General features: G+C 33.7%; 1 protein-coding gene across 1 annotated transcript in view; it reads left to right on the top strand.

The window, feature by feature from the left end:
- LOC118196179 (endoplasmic reticulum aminopeptidase 1-like) overlaps nt 1-4,376 on the top strand; it is a 75,688-nt gene extending 71,312 nt beyond the window's left edge. Inside the window, exon 18 of the mRNA XM_035367593.2 lies at nt 4,035-4,376. Within this exon, the coding sequence (XP_035223484.1) occupies nt 4,035-4,178 (144 nt within the window). The 3' untranslated portion in view covers nt 4,179-4,376. The remainder of the gene's footprint in view (nt 1-4,034) is intronic.
- Nucleotides 4,377-25,218: the final 20,842 nt, after the last annotated feature.

Genomic DNA, 25,218 nt, shown 5'->3' with positions numbered 1-25,218 from the left:
TGTTTTATGTTTTTCTTATCTTTCAATTTTTAATGGAAATAATTTGGGGACCGGAAAGTAATGTCGCTTTCTTACATTAAATTCAAACGAATAAATTTGTAAACAAGTTTTTATTTTTAATCAATAATATAATCATCCTCATTATTAGCAACCTTTTGCCATCTAGTATGCCGATTTCAATCCCAGACCGATAAAATCAATTGGTTTTTAAGTAAAATATTTTGAGATGGCATTTTGGACATCATCCAAATTTTCAAATTTTTTGTCACTAAGAAAATGTTGTAGGGATCGGAATAAATGGAAATCCGAGGGTGCGATATCGGGCGAATATGGTGGGTGAGGCAGTACCTCCCACCCCAGTGTTCGTCTTGCACAGTGCGATCTTGCATTGTCGTGTTGCAGAATGACGCCTTTTCCTTTGACAATCGCCAGTTATTTTTCGATTAAAGATTGGTTCGCTAGATCCCAATTGTTCACGATAAAGGTCTACATTAACAGTTTTTCCAGGTTTCAGAAATTCAAAATGAACAATTCCGCGAATACTCCATCAAACACCTAGAAGCGCCTTTTCTGGATGTAAACCTTTTGTAACCCCTATTAAAACTGCCTTTTGAGTTTTGGATTATCATATAGGACTTTTTGTTTAATATTGGACTTTTTTTGTCTCCACTAATCAAACGATCAAAAAACGGTTCTGTATGGTGCGGTTGAAGTAATACGTTGCATGTGATGGATAGGTTGGCTTTGTTCTTTTCGGACAGATTATGGAGGGACTCAAACACCTGCTTTGCTTATTTTTCCATTCTGCTTTAAATGTTCTTGGATAGTCGACCAAAGTTGGTTAAGAGTGTTTGACATGGATTTGCTTCCACTTCTTAGCATGTTGTTGTCGACATGCGCAGAAACTACACTACTTTCCAGTCCCCCTATTATTTTTAGTTCTTACGTATTTTTGCCTCGTCACAAAGTGAGGATTGAATTAATTGACTGAGAAATATATCTCTAATTCTATTCGAGGAAATTGTTTCGTATTAGCAGCAAATATTTTAGCCCGTCTGTCTCGGACATGCGCATTGGGTAAGCGGTGCAGAATCGTCTGTGAAAAAACTTTTTTTTTTTTTTTAATTATTATTATTATTATTTGTTTAGCCTGTTCAGTGCCGCGTTTTAACTCGGTCCAAGTTAACTCGGGAGCGGCACTGAACGGGTTAATTTCTTTTATATACCCTTTTAGATTTATTATAGTACTTGAATAGAAGATGTGGCAAAGATTAGATAATTCTTCAGATGATATAATTTTTGTGTATTCTGAGTTTTAAAATGAACAAGATGTAACGCTATTAAGTGAACCTATCGCTAGAGTGTCGCTATGATAAATAAATATAGTGAATTTTAAAGAGTGCATTTATTCTATTGTGTTTTATGTGCTATCGGCGAAGTATATTCAATTTAATTCAATAAATTGAAATGAAATGCAGAAAAAAATGCGTACAATTTAATATTCCGTACAAAGAAGTCGTGTGGTGTACACATCAGATTTTTTTTATTGGAGGACATGCATGCCTCATGTAAAAAAGAAAAAAAATTATCCAACACTTCTTAGTATTTTCTGCAAGGAGAATCATAGCCTATCAGAACTGCGGATTATCGTACTACTCTCGAGGTTCTTCAAATCTAATGACTGTTAAGAGAATCTGTGGTCGATGTATCCAGAAGAGTTCCATGGAACAAAGTGCGAATGGCTCCTGCTAACAAATGCGGAGACGACAAATATCTTGTTCCAATCATTGTTAGACCACATTACGTACCTTGAGTCAGGAGAATGGATCTGATGCATAGTTCCAAATATCAGTCCGCAGCACATAGATGCATGGTGACGCCCCTGTTAAGCGTTTTCTCAATACAAAGCGTTCTGTTCCAAGTCTTAAGCGAAGCGTTCTTGAGACCTCTCGCCAGGTGAAAACGTCTGGTCAATAACTGCAAAGAGATTAGTATTATAACACCAGCAACTAATGCAATGCATGAACATTGTTATATAAACGAAACCATATGCACTGCATCCAAAATCTATTCATCACCATACTTGGCAGTATAACAGTTGGTTTTATTGCTTAAGGCCTGCTTTTGTTGCCTCGAGATTCTGATTTCTGTATGTTTCGTACCCCAAAATCATCTGAAATTTCAAGCATTTCATCCTTCAATTATAATGTATTTGCGAAATAAGTATTAATCTGCTAAATACTTTGCTTCATGCTGCAGCAATTTTAATGAATAGCAGTGTACTTTATTCTAACTAAAAAATATGCTTTGGTTTGAACACAAAGTGAAATTTACCAGGAGATAAAGTCAAATATATTTTGCAAATTACACAGTTGTCCAGAAAACTTATTACATTCCTCATTATTTAAAAAATGCAGAAATGTCAGCATTTTGAATACATATATTCTTGACCATTGCGTTTGAAAATACTAGTCTTCATTAAAGAATTTATTGACCAATAAATTCTTTAATGTTTATCCTTTCTTGCATGACCCATTATTATAAATAATGAGAAAATAGACTTAATTTCTTATGGTAGTGGTATTCATATATTTACAAGCTTTCGCTATATATATACATTTTTGTCAGTTTTTTTTTTTTTTTTGATATATATTTGTTTCCTGATATATGATACGTATTTGTTTCCTCAGAAATAATTAGAGATGTATTATTTATTATCATTATATGCATATTAGCCTTCTTAAGGGAATATCAGTATGTTCGAAGTAGCAGGCAGCCTAAATAATTACGTCAGTAAGCTAACAATTTCACATGTTTAGCCAAAAATTTTAGAATATAACATCATAACTTCAATTCATCACACTACAGAAAGAAAATTACTTAAAGATAAAAACTCCGTACTATAAGCCACGTTTTGCAAATTTGTATTTCTCGAGCTTATTATTAGGCCAATAAATTATATCAGTAAGCTTTTACTTTCTGAATAATAGTGAACTCCCAATTAACTGGCGCTGATTAATAGGGCCTTGCCTAAAAAGCGCGAAGTTTATATACTGCAGAAAGATGGGGGGGGGGAATGCTATCACAAATCACCAAATTAGAGCAAAATTTCTACGGGATGTACAAGAGAAAAGAAGAAAATCTGTGGCAAATCACAGTATTCAGGAATTGTTTGTGCTGTGACTTATCTCACTTATCTAATAGTAACATCAGAGCAAGCCCACGAAATTCATCGTGCAGCAAGATTACGCCTGTTGTTGGCAAGAGCCTTGAGCACCATACAGGTGACAGTAAGTCTTGGCTCAGTTCCGCCCCAATTTTTGAAAGAGAGCAGCACCCCAGGGGGGATGGGTCCGAGGATCTTCCACCTCTTTTCCCCTACCACAAACTTCTCGTGAGGACTTTTGGCTCGCTGCATATTTAGAGTACCCCCATGCCGCATAGGCACTATACATCTACAAACATGTGCCTTCTCCGGGATTCGAATCTGGACCCTTCGATATCGCAGTAGGCTCCCAAAACCACTATACCGTTTGGGAGGCTTCCAGGAACTGTTTTTGTCCTTAGCAGTATGCAGTATAATTATACTTAATCTGAAATATATACACATTTTTAAGTCATCCATTAAATGTAAATTGCCTAATCATTCAAATAAATTTAGTTTACAACATTTAACTTTGAGTTTCACATTAGCTCATCGAAGTGCGAGAGTAATGTAAATAAAAAAGTTATTCTTTCTTTTTTGTGTGATCTCCTTTGACTGATGGATGACTTAATTATCATAACCAAATGAACTTATTATTGAAATTAAACTGCTTAAAATACAAACAAATAGATAACAGCATTTTCTGTTAATTATAGTATAGATAATTCCTCTTGCCTTAGTGATTGCTTTCAGATTAACAATGATTTGGGGTGAACTGTGGACGTCGTCCTCTTTGCTTAGTTGGGAATTTACTGTATATAAATGTTAAATTTTTTTCTTGTAATTTATCTCATTTGTTATACAACATCTGAGTCTTAAAACTTTTTAGGTAAATGCTTTCTTCAGCGGAGTAAAAGTGGGTTCGGGTAAGGAAGCTCTGCAACAAAGCCTTGAAATAATAAAAGCTAACATCATGTGGCGTGAAGGTGTTGAAGCTTCAATTACACAGTGGTTGCAACAAACTGTCAATTAAATTTTTCATATACTGTAATTTAGTTACGATGAGAGATACTGAAATAACTGGCTTAACTGAATAATTCTAAAAATCATACTTTTAAATATTTTCTGAAAAACTCTTTTTATACTTTTTCTTTTTTGAAAAATGCTTGGAATTTTTATTTCTTCTAAATTTTATACAACATTGTACATTAAAAGCATTTAATAAAAATCATTCGTTGTTTTTCATTTATCTGCTGCCAGTCCTTTTCTAAAATATTACAAAAGTTAGACAAGATTTTCATCCTGCTTTCTAAACTTTAGTTTTTCATTCCTTTTAGTGATTAAATTTCCACATGTTTGTTTTAATGCAATAGAACATAATGACATTAATATTTGCTCCAAAATTACAAATTACACTTTAGGTAATTAAAAATGGGTATTCCAATAAATAGTTTCGCCAAATTTCAGAATTAAGTAATTTATAACAGATTTCTAAACATTATTACAAATTTCTAAACTAATGCCTGTCGGATTTCAGTATTGCCTTACATTTACTTAGTGACTCTTTAAAATATTAAATTTATTGTATTCTAAATCTTCAACACAAAACAATGTATAAATCTGTTTAAATACTTTATTTACTAAATTAGACAAGAAACACACCAAAGTAAAATTCAAAATTAGGCAAAAAAGCTGTTTGGTGTAGATTTTTGAATGAAACTCTCTCGGTTTCAAGAGCAATCAGACACTTCTTCAGATGAAAAAAACTAGTAAAAAAATTAATGTGTAAGAAAATGTGAAATACAATAAAGTAATGTGATTTATCAAAATAAATAAATAAATAAATAAATAAACTTTCAGTACATCATAGAAAAGTTTAAAATTTGTATGCTCTAGAAGCAGACTAAAACAGACTTTTTTCCAAATTAAATGTCGAGCAGCAAGAATTATTTATTTAAGTTTATAAATAACCATATTTAATTAAATTTGAAACCTTTGCTAATTAACTACAAACCTTAATTACACAAGAATAAACTTAGGCTTCTTTTCATACAAAAAATGTCTTTCCACTTTTAAAACCACATTAATATTGTTATGCGAACGCGTTCGTGATGTAATGAATGCACACAGAACCGATGATGGCTTCATAAAGCTTATTTTCCCATAGGAAACACTTTATAGTTCTGGAACGTTCCACAAAAGTGCTCGTACAGCTGTTCTCAGTGTGGCAGAGCATAATCAGTAGCTACCACTTCAAACTAGTAAGAACGTTAAACACAATGGAAGGTAAAGAGCCGAAGTCTATTCTGATCTGAAAGACTGAGAGCTAATTCTCTCTCTGGGTTTCTTAAATTTCCCCCGGTTGCCTAGAAATCTGTACTCCCTTCCATTTCTCGAAATTACTCGAAGGCATATATGATTAAAGTTACATATGAGGGCCGGATACGGTTAGGGATCAATTACAGTTACACAGAAACCAAACAAAAATGTCGCCAAATGGTCGCCAACTTTGGCGAATTTGGTGATTTTACTCCAAATTTGGCGTCATCAATGAGTGCCAAACTATCGCTAGCTCGGCGATATCTCGCCAGTTTAGGGAGATTGCCATTAACTTCGAAGTTAAATACATTTCCCCTGTAATCTTATTTTTCCGGCAAATTTTCTTTACTTTGTTCTTATCACATTTTACAAAATTCGTGACAATTCTGCCCTTGAAATCTAACTTGTTAATCTGAAGCCTAACATGTATTTCCCACTTCTATGAAGTTTAGCGACTTCAATCTATAGCAGGGTTTCTTAAACGTTTTGGTGTGGCGACCTCTTAATATTTACAAAAATTTTGTGGGATCCCGCATAAGCATTGCAAATCTAACACACGAAACTATTATTTTCTCCACTTGCACTGTAATATACGATTGCAGTTTTAGGTCATTGACTTTAATTTTTAAAGTAAACTGAACGTTTCTATTACTTAAAAAAAAAAAAATGCGTTTTAGTTTCTTCTTTGTCTGTGTTGTTTTATCTTTATCTATTTTCAGATACATTATGTAAAAATATTTGGCAATTATCAAATTATTATAATCAGAAATATCAAAATTGCTAAATTTTTGGCGATAGCCTGCTGCAGGTCCCGCGACCTCAACTGGGTAGCGACCTGCAGTTTAAGCTGTGATCTATAGAATCAAGAAAAATTAGCCTTACAGCTGTTAACATTCCCATGTATCAGCCTTACAGCTGCCTTACAGCCATAAACCAGCCTTACAGCTGTTAACTTCCAAAAGTTAAGCACGAAGATGTAAAATGAAAAAAAATTAACAAATACTGCTTTGATTGACACAAAATTCAGCAGGAAAGCAGCATATATATTTATGCATAAAACAAAATCAATAATTATATACAGAAATGAAAACAATATTAAATTTTTGTAAGCTATCAGATAATGACATACTGGAGACTTAAACAGAATTATATATAAAGTGAAAATAAACAGCATAAAATGAAAAAAAAAAGACATTATTAGGGTATGTGATTCCCCCTCATCTGTATACAAAGTTTACACCTTGTGACCATGCTTTCAATTAGGTGGTCAACCACCGCAGAATTAAGCAATCGCCATTCTTTTGTAGAGGAGTTTCCAGCTCAATAAGAGTAGCTGGATGTGGGAAACATGAAGATACAGCACGGCCGAGATCATCCCAAACATTTTCAATGGGATTAAGGTCGGGCGAATATGCTGGCCACGCATACGCGCAATCCTTTCACTCTCCAGGTAATCATCGACGATGTCAGCTCTATGGGGACGTGCGTTATCATCTATTAAAACAAAAGTAGGGCCAACTGCTCCAGCGTACAATCTCACAATGGGTTCTAGGACCTTCATCTCGATACCAGACAACAGTCAAAGAACCCCGTTCAAAGATGTGTAGGTCGGTGTGGTATTCGAATGAAATCCCTGCCCACACCATAATACTTCCACCTTGTAATGCGTGATGTTCGGTGATGTTTTGAGACTAATTGCGTGTTCGTTGTTCACGCCATATCCTTATACGCTTGTCATCTGGCTCCAGAGCAAATTTTGACTCATCAGTAAACACGACATTGCCCCAGTCAGACACATTCCAATTGATATGTTCCCGCCACCCCTGTAATCGTGCCCCTCTTGATTGGACGAATAGAAGAACACAAATTCGAGGTACCCGGGCGTACAGTCCACTCATATGTAATATTCGGCTTACAGTAGCTGCAGATATCACCTTACCAATTGACGCTGTAACCATAGATGTCACACGTGTGGAGGTCGCTGTGCGATTCCGCTTGGCTACAATAGCAATATATCGATCTTCTAGGGGTTTGTAACCCTTGGCCTACCGGCTACGGGCCTTCGGACAACTGTCTGTGTGGTTTGGAATTGTTTCCATAAATGTGAAATTACAGAATGACGAACGCCGAAGAAAAGAGCAACATCTGTGATCGACTGTCCTGCTTCACAGCACGCCAGCGCTCAGAATCTTCCATTCGTCTTCTGGAAGTCATAGAAACACGTATGTCTTGAAAACAAACTGTACGAAAGTTTTAAACACCTTCCATCAGCACTTACAATCAACTTCTGTAACCATTCATAAAGCTGACTTCTTATAAGACTGCCTTTTTTTTTTTTTTTTTTTTTTTTTTTTTTTGCATATTTCTTGACATGAAACCGCGATTGGCTGTTACCTAACATATTTGCAAAATTCCATCTACCTCTGCAACGAATTGCATCCTCTTCAATTCTTGTTGGCTTCCGGAAATTAACATTTTCCTCTCCGTGCTTAACTTTTGGAAGTGAGTGTATTTTTGCGTATAATTGAATAGGCGACGTAATTTAGGATTATTATTGGTTTTTATTCGAAACTGTTGGATGCTCAAGGCCGTGGTTGCACGTATTGTCAAAATGGAAGAATATATCGCAAAATCTATCCAATCAGCTGTCTGAAATGGTCCTCAGGGAATTTTTACACACTTTTTAAAATCATTTCTGCCCAAAATTTCAGTCCTTCTCAAATTAAACATTTACGTATAAATTAACGTTTTGACTATGATCTTATCGCTTCCCTCTTGATTTTCTCTAAGCCACTAAGCTTCCTTGACTATTACTCAGTTTTAAATTACTCAGAAAATTAAACATAAAGTGTTTGAGAGATTATGAAAGTAGAGGCAATTGAGATTTCCAGTTCAGGAGCTCAGGGAGCGGGAGTTGAAGGAGCTCCCGAGAAGGAATGGTCAGCCGTGGGAGGGAGGCTTATCTGAAAATGGGGACAGGGAGCCTTATCGGGTAAGTAGGGTAGCTTCTACGTCACAGAAAAGAGTTATGTGCTTAGATATTTTCTTTAGAATTTAATTGGTTCTGCCGTAGTCATCTGAACTTCCAACATTTCCATTTGATGTGTAAGGAAATTTTCACGATACATGCGATACATAATACTGTATACATAAATACTGTATACTTTTTCTTACGTTTTCTTATGCATTTGGAAGTATCGTGTTATATTTTATTCATTACCTATCAAATGGAAATGTTGGAAATTCAGATGCCAATTTTAAAATCAATCAAACCTCTTTAAACCTGTAACACATTTATCAAAGTATAGATCATATTGGCTACATTAAATGCCAAAAATTCCATTATTTCAAAGAAACATTTCCAGACTGCCATTTATGTAATTGTGTACAACAATCTTATGAAGTTTTTCATTATTATTGTTCTACCTACGCTAAAGGCATCGTGGATTCTAAGAGTGAATCTGATGCTATAGCTAAAACATTTCTGAGGTGTAAGAAAATAATTTGCACTTAAGAAAGATAATAAACTCATTTATAAGTGATAAAAGAACTTTGATGCAGTATAAAATCTTGTACATTAGCATTTTGTCCAAAATTAGAATTTTTTAAATAAAATTGTGTTTGTTATGAATATCTGTGTATTGAAAGAATAAGGAATCTAAGTTTTACGCTAATAAAATTTACATTTTGTTTTCTGACTGAAAGCTGTTTTCTTTTAAATTCTGATTGCATTAACATGTTACATTCTTAGATAATAGCGTTTTTTTTTTTTTAATAAAGAGAAAAAAATAGCACCATTGAAAGTAAAAGGAAAACATTAATTAATAAGTCAAGTTACATTTCTACGTGCTAACATCCGTTTTGGAAATACAGGAGACAATTTTCTGTTAACGTTTCGTTGCGGAAGTGAACGTTTTGATAACAGGTATTTATTTTTGATGAAAGAAGTAGGTATGCCAAGTTCAGTTAAAGCTCGATGAAATATATCTTGACCTTTAGATGATTTTTACGATTTTCTAAAAGGTTAACCACTAATTCTGTTATATTAGTGTTATGTATAGTATCTCCTCTGTATATTAATTCACCTTTCGCATTCTATGAGATTGTCGATGAATGATTTCTTACGAAATTCAGAATGTCTTCAGCAGTACTTTTGAATTTTTCGGGCACGTTTTGAAGTAGAACACGTTCCAAAGAATTGGTGTTATGCTTTACATTCACTTCAGTCTCAGCTTGATTGCTTCTTTTCCCTCGTCTTTAGGCTTTATATCTGTGGGGAATGGGTAATGTACATATTTTTGCGAAATTTGAAGATAAATTGTGGATTTTTCATTTTCTGATAAATCTTTTCTTCTCAAGGTTTTATCCATATCACTTAAATCTCCAATAAATCATCATCTCCAATAAACTTATTCAGTCTATCTTCTGGTACAAGAACCATTTTTCTAGCGTGCTCCATTGGATGAGTGTATTTAACACTGAAACTGCTGCTCGAATGAGGAAACTAAGAAATCCTTCTTCTTTTTGAACTAATCGCGTCTTTTTTTATATAAAGATGTTTTCTTATCAGCAAGACTTCTTAAAATTCTTTTAAATGGTCTAAGTTTCTTTTTCCTAACACTAGTTAAGGGTACATTACCTTTTAAAACTTTTCGTGCACATTCGCAAACAGCTTTAATTAAACTATCAGGAGCTTTTCGTAAAATGGAACACTTTGTCCCTTTTTTTCCCAATAGCTTCAGATGCTGCAAAAGTTGTTATGCACAATTAACATGTTAACGATTACTGAAAGTCATTTACGTCATTAAGCCATTTTTCTTTAGAAAGGAAACATGCGTATGCAGCAGCTTTCACAGCTGCGCAATGCGGAAAATAAGGCTTATGAAAAGCGCACTTCACATTTGGCTTCGAAATCTCCCTCATTTTAGGACATTTAAAGTCGTCTAAGTTATAAATACTACGACTTGATAAGTATTCAAAAAATTTTGCTTTTTCTAGGCCTTTAGTATCAATTTTAAGATACATATCAAAAAGGAAACTCAGTATAGTTCGTAGCTTTTAATAAGACAAATAAATCACCGCTTTCCGAGTGTAAGTGATGCATATTCCGTGTGACCCAAGAAATTTGTTTTCTTTCTTTAGCAGAAAGCTCTTGTGAAGGTTTAGGTGGATGGAAAGTCCAGCATCCATGGGAACCATCGTAGACAGAAAAAAAGAAAGCTCTTTAATCACATAACAGTTAGGATTTAAATGAAAGCCTTCGAAATCAATCACAACAGCCATCTAGAACGTAAAACGTTTAAGTGATTTAACGCGATATTTAAGCGTAATATATATCATCTGGAAAAATACCAGTGCGCAGTCTCAAATCGTCCTTTGTTTGAGGTATTAAATCAATTAGTAAATAACTGTAAGGCTTACGCGTGGCATCGCAATACACTTCTTGAAAAAATTTGGCGCGGCCTGGATATAACTGACGCCCCAAATGAGAGATTTGGCTAACATCCCTCAGATTTTAAAATAAAACAATGTAATGTGCATTTAAAGATATTTCACGCATTTCCTTACTCTTATGAAATAAATTTTTCACGATAAAAATTACAGAAATAATTTTATGATGGCTGTCTTTCGGAAACAGACGTGTTAAATCGTCAATAATAACCACAGCATTAGAAATATCTTGGATATTTGAAAAAAGTCCTTCCACAAATGTAACTTCTCATATTTCGTCAAACAGTTCTTGATTTTAGACCATAAAACCAAATACGAGATTTGTGAAGGTAAAGGATAGATAATACGATGATCAATAATTTTCTTCACAAAATGGGTTTTCTCGCAACCTGTGGAGCCCGCAGCGACACAGGTAAATGGATGTCTCAATGACGGAATCTCTATCTTAAAGAAGTTCATTACATAGAAACATAAATGTTATATCTGAGAGTTATTCATTTTTAAAGAACATAATAAATCTTTCCTTAACTCAAAATGACTACGGCGGAGCCAATGAAATTCTAAAGAAAATATCTAAGCACATACCTTTTTTCTGCGACGTAGCAGCTACCCTACCTTACCTAATAAGGCTGCCCCATCCCCATTTTCAGATAAGCCTCCCTCCTACGGCTGACCATTCCTTCTCGAGAGCTTCCTCAACTCCCGCTCTCGAACTGGAACTCTCAATTACCTTTACTTTCATAATCTCTCAAGCACTTTATATTTAATTTTCTTACCGGTTAAAACTGAGTAATAGTCAAGCAGGGTTCGTAGCGGTCCTTACAAGTGCTTATAAGTCCTTATATTTGAAAATAAAATATAAAGGCCCTTATAGGTGCTTACTTTTTCTTTAAAGCCCTTATTTTTTTGTTTTTAGTGCTTATTTTTTGCTTTTAGTGCTTTTTTTTTTAATCCTTTGTTTTTAATGAACGCGCATTTTTTCCTCGTACCAAAGCCAAAACTAAAGAAACAACTTTTCTTCCTTATATGCAACGTCAGATGGTGAATCATACTCCCGAAAATTGCTTCCCCCCTTCCTCTGCATTAACGTAACCTATGGTGCACGCGAGAGTACAGACAGATGCATGTCGTTCTATTGGCCAAAGAATTGCGAAAGGTGCACGTCGTTCTATTGGCCAAAGAATTGCGAAAACGTAGAAAATTCCGGTACATTTTCCTCCCACCCAAGTACTACACACGTTTGAATTTCTATCAAGATTTTAATAAATTTGCATTTTCGTTCCGCGTGGTCAATTCATATTCGTGTTTATTATGATCGTTATGCTTATATTATGAGCATATGTATGAATATTTATAATAATATAACTGCCGTAACTGCTGAAGTATAGATAAACTTCCAAAAATGGGTGTGTTTTTACACAGATTAGCTTTCTAAGGAAAACATTCGGAATGGCTTAAATAAAAGGAAAGTAATCGAATAGTCAAAATAATTTCATTTTCTTTGCCAATACATTATACAGTACGGAGGTTGGGAGTTTCTCCGCAAAATCTCTAATATTGAAGCAGCGGACTTTTTTTTTTTTTTTTTTTTGTCACTGTCCAATCTGGATTGAATAGGATCAAAAGTTTTTGCGGTCTACCCAACCCAAGCGAAGATTGATTCTATTTCGGAAATTTAATAGTCTGTTGAAAATTAGAATCAGAAACACCCCAGATTAGTAAGTCTCTTTCTTTTCCTTTATTTAGTTCTTTCTCCGAATACCGGCAGGTGTTGATTCCGATTGCGTAATATCACATATGGAAGAATTACGCAGCACGTATTGCGCAATAACGTTTGCGGTATTTTGCATTGGTAATTAATTTTGATGTTCAGTCTGAGATTTGTTTATAAACACTTAGAGTTTTACTGTGCTTTCTGAGCAGAATATTTTTCAGTTCCGTTGGTTTTTATATGATGCACATATCGAAATGTCAAAATCATTTATTTAGCCTAAATTTAAGTCTAAAGAACGGCTACAATCTCCCACTCTTCTTTTTCTAGTTATTATCCGGAAAATTCGGGAATTTCCGATTATGCTGGTTAGTTAAGCTTTTACTGTTAAAGGATGACTGAATGAAGCAATTTCCCGTCTTCTGATTTCAGAAATGTGCCTCTTTTTTACTTACTTTGCTTGGGATATATGTTAAGGGAAAACTGTTATGCAATGAAAATTTAGAAAATGTTCAGAATTTTGATTTAAGTTAAATTATTTAATTGTAATATGAGTGTAAAAATAAATTAGATTTATTATTATGTGCCGAACGAATACAATTAATATAGCTTATTATTATTTATTTTCTATATTTTCAACTGAAATATCATCATTAAATTTTGTAATAAAGTTTAGTTCTGCATAGTTTTTTCCTCTCATTGTAAACTAATTCTGTAAATTGAACTGTCATTTAAAATTAAAAAAAAAAAGTTAATTGTTTTCCATTGTTGAGGCAATGCTCATTCTCTTAATAAATATTGCATTGCTCATATTTTAAATTACAAGTCTAATTTTTCTTTTAGGGTTATACAGTTGTGTATAATGTAATTAGACAGGTGCTTATTTTTTTCTTAAAATGTGCTTGAAAAGTGCTTATAGGTGCTTATTTTTTTAACTAAAATGTGGCTATGAACCCTGTCAAGGAAGCTTAGTGGCTTAGAGAAAATCAAGAGGGAAGCGATAAGATCATAATCAAAACGTTAATTTATACGTAAATGTTTAATTTGAGAAGGACTGAAATTTTGGGCAGAAATGATTTTAAAAAGTGTGTAAAAATTCCCTGAGGATCATTTCAGACAGCTGATTGGATAGATTTTTCGATATATTCTTCCATTTTGACAATACGTGCAACCACGGCCTTGAGCATCCAGCAGTTTTGAATACAAACCAACGTAATAATCCTAAATTACGTCGCCTATTCAATTATACACAAAAAATACACTCACTTCCAAAAGTTAAGCACGGAGAGGAAAATGCTAATTTCCGGAAATCTTGTCAGCAATTGTCTTGTTGAAAAAAAATAACCAAAATTTAATATGCATTAGCTGTTTGGCAAATGCAAATCACTAAAAGCACACATAGCGCAGTAGCTGTTTTGCAGGATTATTTTGTTTTAGTTGGCAAAAGGAAATATCACCATTCAGATTATACAATCATTTTCGAGGAAAAAAAGTGTTTAAAATTTAACTAGCACAAGTTTTAGCACCGGTTTTAGTTTAACTAGCACAACCATGAACTCAGTGCGTTTATAGGCGATTCAGATTTTAGAAATTTTAATTTCTACTTTAGACCTAAAGAAAGAGAAAAAAAAAAAAAAAACCCTGCAATTTCTTTAAAAAAATATTTGATCCAAAGATGCTAGAATTTGAAACGGTGTAAAGTATTTTTTATAAAAATGTGCTTTATGTCTATTTATCTTAACACACTTGAGTTTCAACGAGGTATTAAATTAATGTTAAAAGTTTCATTTTATTAATCATTCAAGATAACATAGCCTTACAACATATAATATTTAAAATTAGACAAAATCTTAGACTTACATTTTTTTTTTTTTTTTTTTTTTTTTTTTGTTTGTTTGTTATAAAACACCATGCGTTTCTAGAAAGACTGACAGAGAATCCATCTACTTTAAGAAGGAAACATTATTGATTCTTCCTCAAAATAAAAAAAGGAGGTTTTACCATAAACAAAACGACATTCATGGCTTAATTTTGCTTAATTTTAAATTTTATATTACTCTGCTTCTCTGCTAGAACCTATACAAATGTTAAAGAATTTATAAAAAGCTTGTTATAAAGAACATTTTTAAGGGAAAAACGTATTTTTATTTTAAAAAATCATTTTATTATTTTTATTTAGTTTTAATAGCAGAGCTTTAATTTTTTATGCATTTACAAATGAACACATAATACAAGGTGTACAGAAGTCTTTATGTAAATAAATAAAAAACAAGAATATCTAGCTAACTATTGATCCGCATAAGCCTGTGGATCTTGAAGCTTTTGCTTCACCTGCGGTATCTCTCATACATGCAGGGATGGATTAACCGTTAAGCAAAATAAGCATGTACCTAGTGCATCAACGGAATTGGACATCATGGGCGAAAATTCACATTTCCGATTGGTGTAACAATGCAAATGACGCAGCTGAATTAACAGATTGGGAAAGGTTATTATTTATGTAGGTACTTATTTTTCTCAAATCCTCAAAAACTTCCTTGACTACAAGGATTAAATAGAAAGCTTGAGATAATACAATAAAGGAAAAGATGAGAAAGGACCTGCCTCTCAGGCAAATAAAGAAACATTCCGCTGAGAAAATCACACTCTAATTTTGCCTTCAGAATGCTTTAAGTGTTAAAAAACAGTCATCTCTTTCACAGACAGCTAGTTGTCTTTTTTCCCTCATTCAATAGGGCATCAGATATAGCACCGCAATTCAATGTATGATCAGGTATTCGAAGCTGAAAAGAGACCGACCTAAAAATAAGTCTCTCTTAATATCAGCAGAAATAACAAATAAAAAATCAGCAGAAATAACAAATAAAAAATGTAATTATGTCTAATATTTATTTATTAGATCTTGGATCTTTTGCTGCTTGATCAGCTTTAAAAACCTTTTACCAGTGATCGTTAATTAATGCCCAGGGATATTTCACATAATAGTATTTTTCCCGCCATTTCATTGTGAAATTAAGAAACTGGGAACCATCGTTTATGACGTCTAATATTTTTAGGCAAACAGTTTGGGAAATTTTGCATCAAGAAATCTCGAAAAATCAATTATTCCTTAGCAGTGAGTTGAAACCTTGTCTATCGTCTAGGCCAGGGGTTCTCAACCGGTGGTACGCAAGAGAAAAATAGGTGGTACGCAAAGATGCAAAGTATTTTTAATTAATAAATTCAAAAATTAAATCCCTAACATCCAGATTGAGTTTTTTCTCTAACACTAGTAAATTTATGCGATCTGAGCTTTGTTCAAGAATGGTAGTGGTAGTAGTACTTTGTAGTGGCGGTACTAAAGGTTTTCAATTTTTGTTCAGATGGTACGCGTTAGACAAAAGGTTGAGAACCGCTGGTATAGGCCGTGGACATATTGCTTACGACAACACAAAATATACAGATGGGAGATATTTGATTCCAGGTTAAAGGTATGTGTAATGTTTATGATGAGACGCAGAGATGATTGCACTACAGAAGATCTTTCTTTCTCGTACTTAAATGCACACTCGCTCAAAAAAAAGAAAAAACAAAGGGATAGTTTTATATCTCCCATTCTACTAGGCCGGTTGATAAAACTCTGCTTGTGTTTATCATGTCTTGAAAGTGCGATTTAGCATATATATTAGATTTGCATACAGCATTGTTCGATCATTCGTATTTTGAAACAAAATCGGACTCTTTTTTTTTTAATGGCATGCTAATTTTTGTCACAGTTCGATTCTACGGCTCAAATTGTACCTAAATATCGAATTTTATTTAATTTAGTGAGAAACTTATGGAGAAATTCGAAAATTTTTCTTGGCGTACTTTTTTCAGTTTGCTCCAAGAATAATTCACATGGCGAAAATTCTCAATTTATGATAACCTATCACTTTCCTTTTCATTGGGCAAGAACGGAAAAAAAGGTGCATCGTTTATTCTTTCAACTATTTTTCTTTGAATTCCATTTTTAATCATAGTTGTTTACTTTTAAATTTTTCCTTTTATTTATTTGAATTTCATTTCTTTTGAAATAAAATTTTACAACTCTGACTACGATACATTTGACAACTGCATAGACTGAAAGAGAAAATACTGTAAAGTACAGCACGTTTTTTAATTGACGGTTCTGAAAAGATATAGTATAAATGAGAAAGATGTATAATTTAGGATGGGTTGTATACATTGTTTTACACAGCTTTATCATTTTACTATTGTTTTACACAGTTTTACCCATTGCACCATTATTCTGCCTTTTTTTTTATTTTATCATGCTATTTTTAGTTTCTTTAAATATTACTCATATTTCCGAAACAAGTTCAAATTTTTCCTTTCTCAAGTCGCAAGAATCATATAGCACAACATAAAAAAGACTAAATTTTATGCAAACAAACAAATAAATGTAAATAACTAATTAATTAAAAATCAAAAATAAATAAATAAATAAATCTAAATTTTAAAATTTTTTATCCTTTCAATGCTTTGAATTTTTCAGCTTAATAGCTTATTCTTTCAAGAAAACTTTAATGTTTTTCTTGAGGAATTCTGCAGATATGTCGTCATGTATCCTTCCTTTTTCTATTCTCTTTATATCACACTCAAATTGATATAGTTTTGTTCATGTGACATTCTGTTTAGAGGTATTGGCTCCCGTTTCATCAGTATTAAATAAGAAAATAATGAAAGTGATTTTTGTCCATGGTACTAAAAATTTTTAGAATGTAGACGGTAGATGAGAGAAAAGACTGGTTTCATCAAAGAAGTTAGAACAGATGGAATAAGCATGACGTCAAGAAAATAAAGCCAAGGAAATGTTAACTACGTGATGTCACGGCTTACGGCCGCCATATAGCCTCAGAGGACTACGAAATATAGTACAATAAGACTACGAAATATAGTACTAAATAAAATTGCACCGTTTTGATGATACTAGACTAGATTTTACTATGTTTTATAGTCATCATTTACACAGTTCAGTGTATCTAGGTTTAATTAAATTTGAAAGAGTTATTTGCAGTCCTTGTGATTTTTCTATGTACTAAGTCGAAAATCATTTATGTTAAGTACTAAAATTAAAACGGGAGACATGTAAATGGTCAGTGATGGACAGCTAACATCTAGACAACACCGATTAGGATGTAAACGAAACCAATCCGAAGTCTGTATGTGGCAACAGCCATGATAAGTCGTGGCATTTCATTCGCCAGGATATATGGTGTAATGACCTTACGGATGAATAAGGCACCATAAGGAAAACGAAACAAACATTTATTAAAAATTAACGTTCAAAGAATAATGGTAAAAAATTAACGTTCAAAGAATAATGGTAAACTCGGAGCACTACCTCACTCCTACAACATAGTTAATCTACCACCTGCCTCCTCTGAGGTTAACATGCAACTGTCGTCTCTCTCACTTGCTGGGCTCTGCCAGGCAGCTGATTGGCTCACCGCAGCCAGATACATGACACCCCCCGGTAAGATTGTGCTACGCCAAAGCGAAGCAGAATCTGAAAACTGAACCAGCAAATACAAACTTAAATTGCATACTCCACAAACCAAATTAATTCAAAATATATGAACAATACAAGACAATTCAAAATATATGAACAATACAAGACGTAATAACATACTTTAAAATAAGTGCAATAAACATTCATCTCACAACAGATGAACAGACGACCTGATACAATACCGGAGTTCTGTAATAAAACATATATGCAATACTATTTCAAAACACGATATTATAATGCAATATTCAATGAAAACCAGTAATTTGTTTTTCAAAACAGATGGAAAGTAGCTCTCGTACAATTCCGGAACAAAAGAAAGTAACTAATGCAAAGTTTTAAAACATATTAGTTCATACTTAGTTCACACCTATTTCATTCGCCAACTAATCTTGAAGGACCATCTGCATTTTTTAATTCTGCACCAGGGCAATGAGAAATATGAATATTATAAGGCTGAAGTGCCATTGCCCATCTCTGTAATTTGGCAGAATACGGTGCCGACTTATGCAAATATAATAATGGATTATGGTCTGTGATCAGCTCGATATTCGATCCAAACACCCAACACTCGAACTTTTTTAATGACCACACAACGGCATAAGCCTCGCGTTCAATAGTTAATCAGTTCTGTTGAGTCTTCGAAAGTTTTTGACTTGCAAAGCTGATAGGATGCAAACTGCCTTTGCTGTCTCGTTGTGACAAGCAAGCACCAACACCATATGAACTAGCATCACACTGTATGGTGTAAGGTTTTTTTGGTTCTGGAGTATACAATTTTGGTGCTTCACACAGTCAACGTTTCAGTTCTTGAAATGCTGATTCCTCAACATCAGTCCATGGAATTATCTCAGGAATTTTTTTTTTCGTAAGCTCCGTCAATGGGCGAGCTATTTCTGCATAATTCTTTATGTAATCACGATAATAGTTGAATAAGCCTAATGCACTCTTTAGAGCAGTCTTTGTTTTAGGACTTTTTATAATTTCAATGGTTTGTAATTTTTCAGGATCAGGTTGATGTCTTCCAGCTCCTATTATATGTCCTAAATACTTTATCTCCGAACGTGCAAAAACACATTTCTTTACGTTCGCCGTAAACCTGAGATCACTTCATGTAGTTAGCACAGCATCTAAATGTTTGAGATGAGAATTCCAATCTGGTGAAAAGATAGCAATATCATCAATATATACTTTGCAAAAATCACTATGTTTTCTTCTTTCAAATATCACTCCCACAGTTTGTGCTCGAACATAAAATTTTCTTATTTTGTTTACATGAACATGATGCACACTCCCATCGGGTAATTTAACTTTATAAGAATGAGGATTTACTCTTTCAACAACTTCACCTGGACCTATCCACCTAGCATATAGCTTGTTGCTTAAGTCTGGTATAAGTAAATATACTAGATCACCATTTTTAAATTCTTTCATACTTTTGCGACGGTTAAAATAATATGCAAAAGCTTCTTGTTTTTCCGCGGCGGATAAAGAAGCGAGCTCAGATGCTTTCTCAAAATTTATCTTTAATTCTTGTAGATAATCAACTGCTGAATTACTTAGATTAATAGGTAATGGTATTTCACCAGACCATGATGATTTTAACACAGCTAAGGGACCTCTAGCTTCACGACCGTACATAAGCATAAATGGAGATACACCTGTAGTGCAATTTGGAACTTCACGATACGCAAAAAGTAAATAAGGTATGTGCTCGTCCCAATTAACAGGATCTGTGCGAATTACATGATGTAACATTTGTTTAAATACCCGATTCTATTTTTCCACTGAGCCGTTTGATGCTGGGTAACCAGGTGTCGAAAAACGAGGATGAGTTCCTAACCTTTTTTCGAATTATTGATTTAATTGTGAGGTAAAATTAGTGCCTTGATCGCTACAAATTATTTCTGGAATACCGGTTTTCATAAAAATATCTAAAAGAGCCTCACAAGTAGCTTTAGCAGAAAGACTTTTTAAAGGTATGACTTCTGGCCATTTTGAATGATTATCTATCAAACACAAACAATATTTATGTTTCCTTCCTGAAGGCAGTGAAATTTCACCAATAATATCTATGTTTACTGTATGAAAGGGATATGGCGCGCGAACAATAGGAGTAATCGGAATTTTATCCGATTGTCTTTCCGGACGTTTTAATTGACATCTTTCGCATGTTCTACAATAATTTTCTACCTCTCTGGATATGTTCGGCCAATAAAATGAAAGCTTAATTCTTTCTTTACTTTTCCTCGTACCTAAATGATTTCCGAATATGGAATCATGAGCTAATTGAAGGACTTTATTTCGATAATTCTCGAGCAAAACTAACTGTTTTATGTTTTTCCAAAAATCTCTGGTTCTCGAAAGAGAGCGTGTTGTAATGACCTTACGGATGAATAAGGCACCATAAGGAAAACGAAACAAACATTTATTAAAAATTAACGTTCAAAGAATAATGATAAAAAAATTAACGTTCAAAGAATAATGGTAAACTCGGAGCACTACCTCGCTCCTACAACATAGTTAATCTACCACCTGCCTCCTCTGAGGCTAACATGCAGCTGTCGTCTCTCTCACTTGCTGGGCTCTGCCAGGCAGCTGATTGGATCACCGCAGCCAGATACATGACATATGGAGAGACTTGCTCCATTTATTCTAACCTCCTTGGGTTTTTTCAAAACTGAAAATATTTTAACTTGTATAAATTCTTGAATCTTCAGGAAATTCGGTAGAAACATATTTGGATCCTCCATTTCTAATATGATATAATATTCTATGAAGTAATTTAAGCTTCAGTAAAAAAACAGTGGCCTTCCGCAATATTATTGCCTGTATCTTTTCCTTTAGCACGGACTGTTGGAGTACTTGCCCTGTGTGAAAACCTCAGCAAAACATGGTTTGAACATCCAGATAATTTTTCTCGAACAGGCAATTTCTTTGAAACGGTTTCCCTCAAATCGTTTTTCCTCCTTCAAATTTCCTTCCTTCAGAAACGTTTGTTTTCAGTACTGATACAAGAATGTTCAGTTTTTTAAACAATTATAATTCCATAAATTTCGTATTCTTATCGCATTTTCTTGAAACTTTATTTGTGCTTTCATTTCCTAGACATTATAAATTAAGTTTAAAGTCAAACACGGAGAACAAGCGGTTGAATTAAAAAGTGTTTACCAAATGATAGAGTAATAATGCATTCCCCAAACTTTTCTCTGGTCAATAGAATCCAGCGTTTATTCTATCCCGCTCAGAGATCTCATTTTAATATCAGATAAAAATATTCTAAATCATAAAATTTTGACAATTTTATAGACCAGAAAATGACATATTAAAGAACATACTTTTCAAAAACATCTGTAATTTTATGAGGAAAAACTAGCTATTTCAAAAAACATTCTTTATAAAACTATTCATATAAAATGTTTTTTTTTTCATATATTTCTACTAAAAGATGAAACATGTCCAAAACCGTCAAATTCTTAAAACTTAGTTTATATTGATAGATACTTAGTTTGAAGCTAAGTTTAGGTATATGTATATCAGGCATAAGATTTTCGCTTTTATGAAAAAAGGCGAAGAATCAATGCAAATATAATCAAATTTCAATAAGTTATAACTGAAGCAAAATGCACCGTTAAAAAAAAAACAAGTATTAAAAATTGGAGTTATTAGTACCAGTTTCGAAAAGTATGTTTCGATATTCACTTCGACTTAACCTAGAACTGCTATTTTCGACAACCTTTCTGTCAAAAACTTCAACTAATTGAAGTTTTCAAGTAATCGAACTCTTAGTCTATATTCCTAGTATTAAAATTAAGTAATCAGAGCGCATTAAAAAAATAGAAACGTTTTAGAGTTGACATATATGGCAACTTTTTGTCTTAATATTAAAACTACAGGCAACTGAAGAAAAGGCTTGTAGGCGTCTGTTTGGGGCACAAATCTAGAAGAATGTCGTATTCGTTTTATCTCTTCTATGTAAAAAAATTTTTTTCACACTTTAGAAACACTTTAGTTTTAGAAAGAACACTTTAGTTGTGGAGTAACGAAAATAATTGCAAGAAGACAAATCTGGAGGATACGCGAGATGACTGAGTAGAGTGCATATTCCAATGGGCCGAAAAAAGCATTTTTGATAGCAACGATGGATAACTACTATAAAAAAACAACCAACTATGAATGATTCTTTATGCGGCATAGTTTAAAATTGTATAAGAAGAAAATTCAACAATAATTTTATAATATAACTATAGAAGACATTACGGAAAGTGACTTTACAAATGTGTGTATTTGTTTCCGCGTGTTTTTAAAATTAAATGCGTACAAATGATACCATTAATGGCTCAGGTGAGTGTTAATTTTCTCAGATGAAGTCTATTAAAAATTTCAAAATAGTAACTAAACCTCAAGACAGGTCGAATGCATTTCTAACGACAGAAGTCGGCGACATCTGTTTTGAGTCAATAGCAAAGAATATGAAATTACGAAGGAAAAGTCCTCTCAGTTATAAATAAAATATATATGATAAAAAAACCGTCCGTTCCGTCTTAATATAACTTTTGCTTCATTTCGAAAGTATAAGTTTTGAATCACACAAGGACTCTGATTATATGAATTCTTACAGGTACTGACCTCAGTTTGCACAAACAAAAATTCGAATACCTGAAAAGATAAAGTAAAATTTATTAAGACCTAATTAATTATTTAAGACCTTTTGTGGCAACACCGACATTGGCTACCCACCGTTCACCATTTTAAATTATTTAATAAGTTATAAAGGAATGTGGGGAGTTATTGAAATGGTTTGAAAATTTTTAAGTTTTTAGGGATTCTAGAAAACTCAATTCGGCACTGCATATATGTGTTCTATGAAAACTCTCTGAGAAAGGAAGGTGTCCATTTTATTGAAACTTATATTATTTTTATTAATAATATTACTATTATAGTTTTTATTAATTTGGTAAGTACGTCGTATTTTTTACAGAAATAAAAGAGAGAGAGAGAAGGAATATTCCATTCATCACAATTAATAATTATCCTGATAGATTTTTTTTAAATATTTAAAGTGGAGAAAATGCTAATCAAAACTTTAAATAGAATGATAAGCTAAAAATAATGTACTTGTCGGATAGGCAGTATGGGCTCTTCAATAATCCCTTCATTTGGCATATAGCAACCACCTGGGTGGGATTTGATGTAATAATTATAGACAAGTGTTTTGCTTACGTGAAGAATGATAGAAACTCATTAAAGCACTTTTATTAACTGATCATTTAACCATTTATAAGTTCTTTTTATATTTCTTGTCGAGATATTTCCCTCCATTTTTCATCATATGCAAGAATATGAAGGAAAATTAAGCAGAAAGTAATATGATTATAATTATTATACCTTATTTCTTTTAGCTGGCAGAGCTAAAATTAACAGCTCAAAAATGTTTTTCCTTACAGCATTTTTTTCACTCAAATTTAGGTCACATCCAGATCACTGCTTTAATGATACCAGTTTAGGGTAATCAGCCTGGCATATGTAACACGCAAGGTCAGCTACAATATGTTATCATTGCACATGTTTTAGGTTAGTGTGAGCTAGATCAATTTCGATTTCAGAGTCTGTTGCGGAGATACACTATCTATCCGCTGCGGTTAACGAGGATGTAAGAGAGTTGTTACGCTTGTTCAGAAATAATGCATACTGTTGACCTCTCATTTCCATATGGTTTACTTCTCGAAATCGGACTCCTTTAATTTAATTTTAAGCGAGTAGTAACTACGGCTACAAAAGGAGTTATTTTAAACTTCAAATTCAAATATTATCATCTTCGAGTTCTCTGTAGAGCAAACTATTCCTGATGCAAACATTATTCTTAATGATAACAATCAGAACCCAATTTCATACAATATCGTAAGTTTACGAATAGCCGTCCAGACGGCGTAGTGCTTAGGGAAGGCGACTGCGATACCGGAGGGCCCGGGTTCGAATCCCGGGGAAGACATGGATGTATATTGTGTGTCCCTCACAGGAGGTAACGATGGCCGTCTATTAGGTGCTTCCATAATAATCCATAATAAAATGATCACCGCTTCTGGCCTTAATAGTGGCCAAGACTAAGTCGGTTAACGGCCCGCCATTAGAAAAACAAAAGTTTACGAATTTGTTCTACAGTAACCATAGTTTATGTATAGAGAAATAATAAGGCATAGTTAAACTGCTAAATCGTTTATTTGATATATGTCTGGTATGTATGGTTTAAATAAATATATGATTGCTAACGAAAGCCTTTGATCTTCTTAGAAAACTTCGTTTAATAATAATGCATAATTAATAGACGACTTGAGTCAATATTTTGCTTTTGTGGGTAATAAATAATTGTTGTTTTCAGTTCTAACAATCACCTGGTAAAGCTTGCTCATTTAGTGGTGCTCGGTAAGTAATTGCTTCCTCGTGTCGCCTTCTATTAGCACTGATGAAAAATGTGGCAGCGCACGAGTTCCGTATGCTCTTGAAGTGGATAAATGAGTTTGGAATTCTATCCTAAGCCTGTTATGCGGCAGTCGAATATCGTACCGCTATCGCAAAAGATATCTTGCACGGTAAATTCTGATATTCGAGTCGCTTCTTAGTACGAGCACTTGATTAGCTACATCCTTCCTTCTGGAGCATTTCTGATGCGACATGAAGAGATGCGATAGGTGTTGTGAATTGAGCCCACTCTGTGGTAGTAATTGTGATAATTGTAAATGCGCTCATGTGATTCATTGTTGTGTTCATTGAATGAGGCTACAAATTCAGCGCATGGGAGTATACTAAGTTGAACTCGTTGTTACATGGTGGAGCCTAATTGAGGGACTCCTTTCTGTTGGCATATGCGTGGTCATTAGGTTGTGTGGTTGAGCGCATGTGATGTAGCCTAGCCTTGACGAGGCTAGGCTACATCACATGCGAGGAAAATGGAAAATGTAGTTCGTCAATTGTCTCCAGTTATCGGATATGCATAGTTCTTCGGGTCGCCGCTGAGAGAATCGCATGATGATATGCTTGCTTTGGTGCTGCTCGTTATGTAGC

Source organism: Stegodyphus dumicola, chromosome 12 (genome assembly GCF_044657685.1).
Source record: "Stegodyphus dumicola isolate Sdum_Otavi_A_Nest chromosome 12, ASM4465768v1".
Taxonomy (NCBI): Eukaryota; Metazoa; Arthropoda; class Arachnida; order Araneae; family Eresidae; genus Stegodyphus; species Stegodyphus dumicola.
The sequence above is the reverse complement of the archived record's forward strand: the minus strand, read 5'-3'. Positions and strand labels throughout refer to the sequence as shown.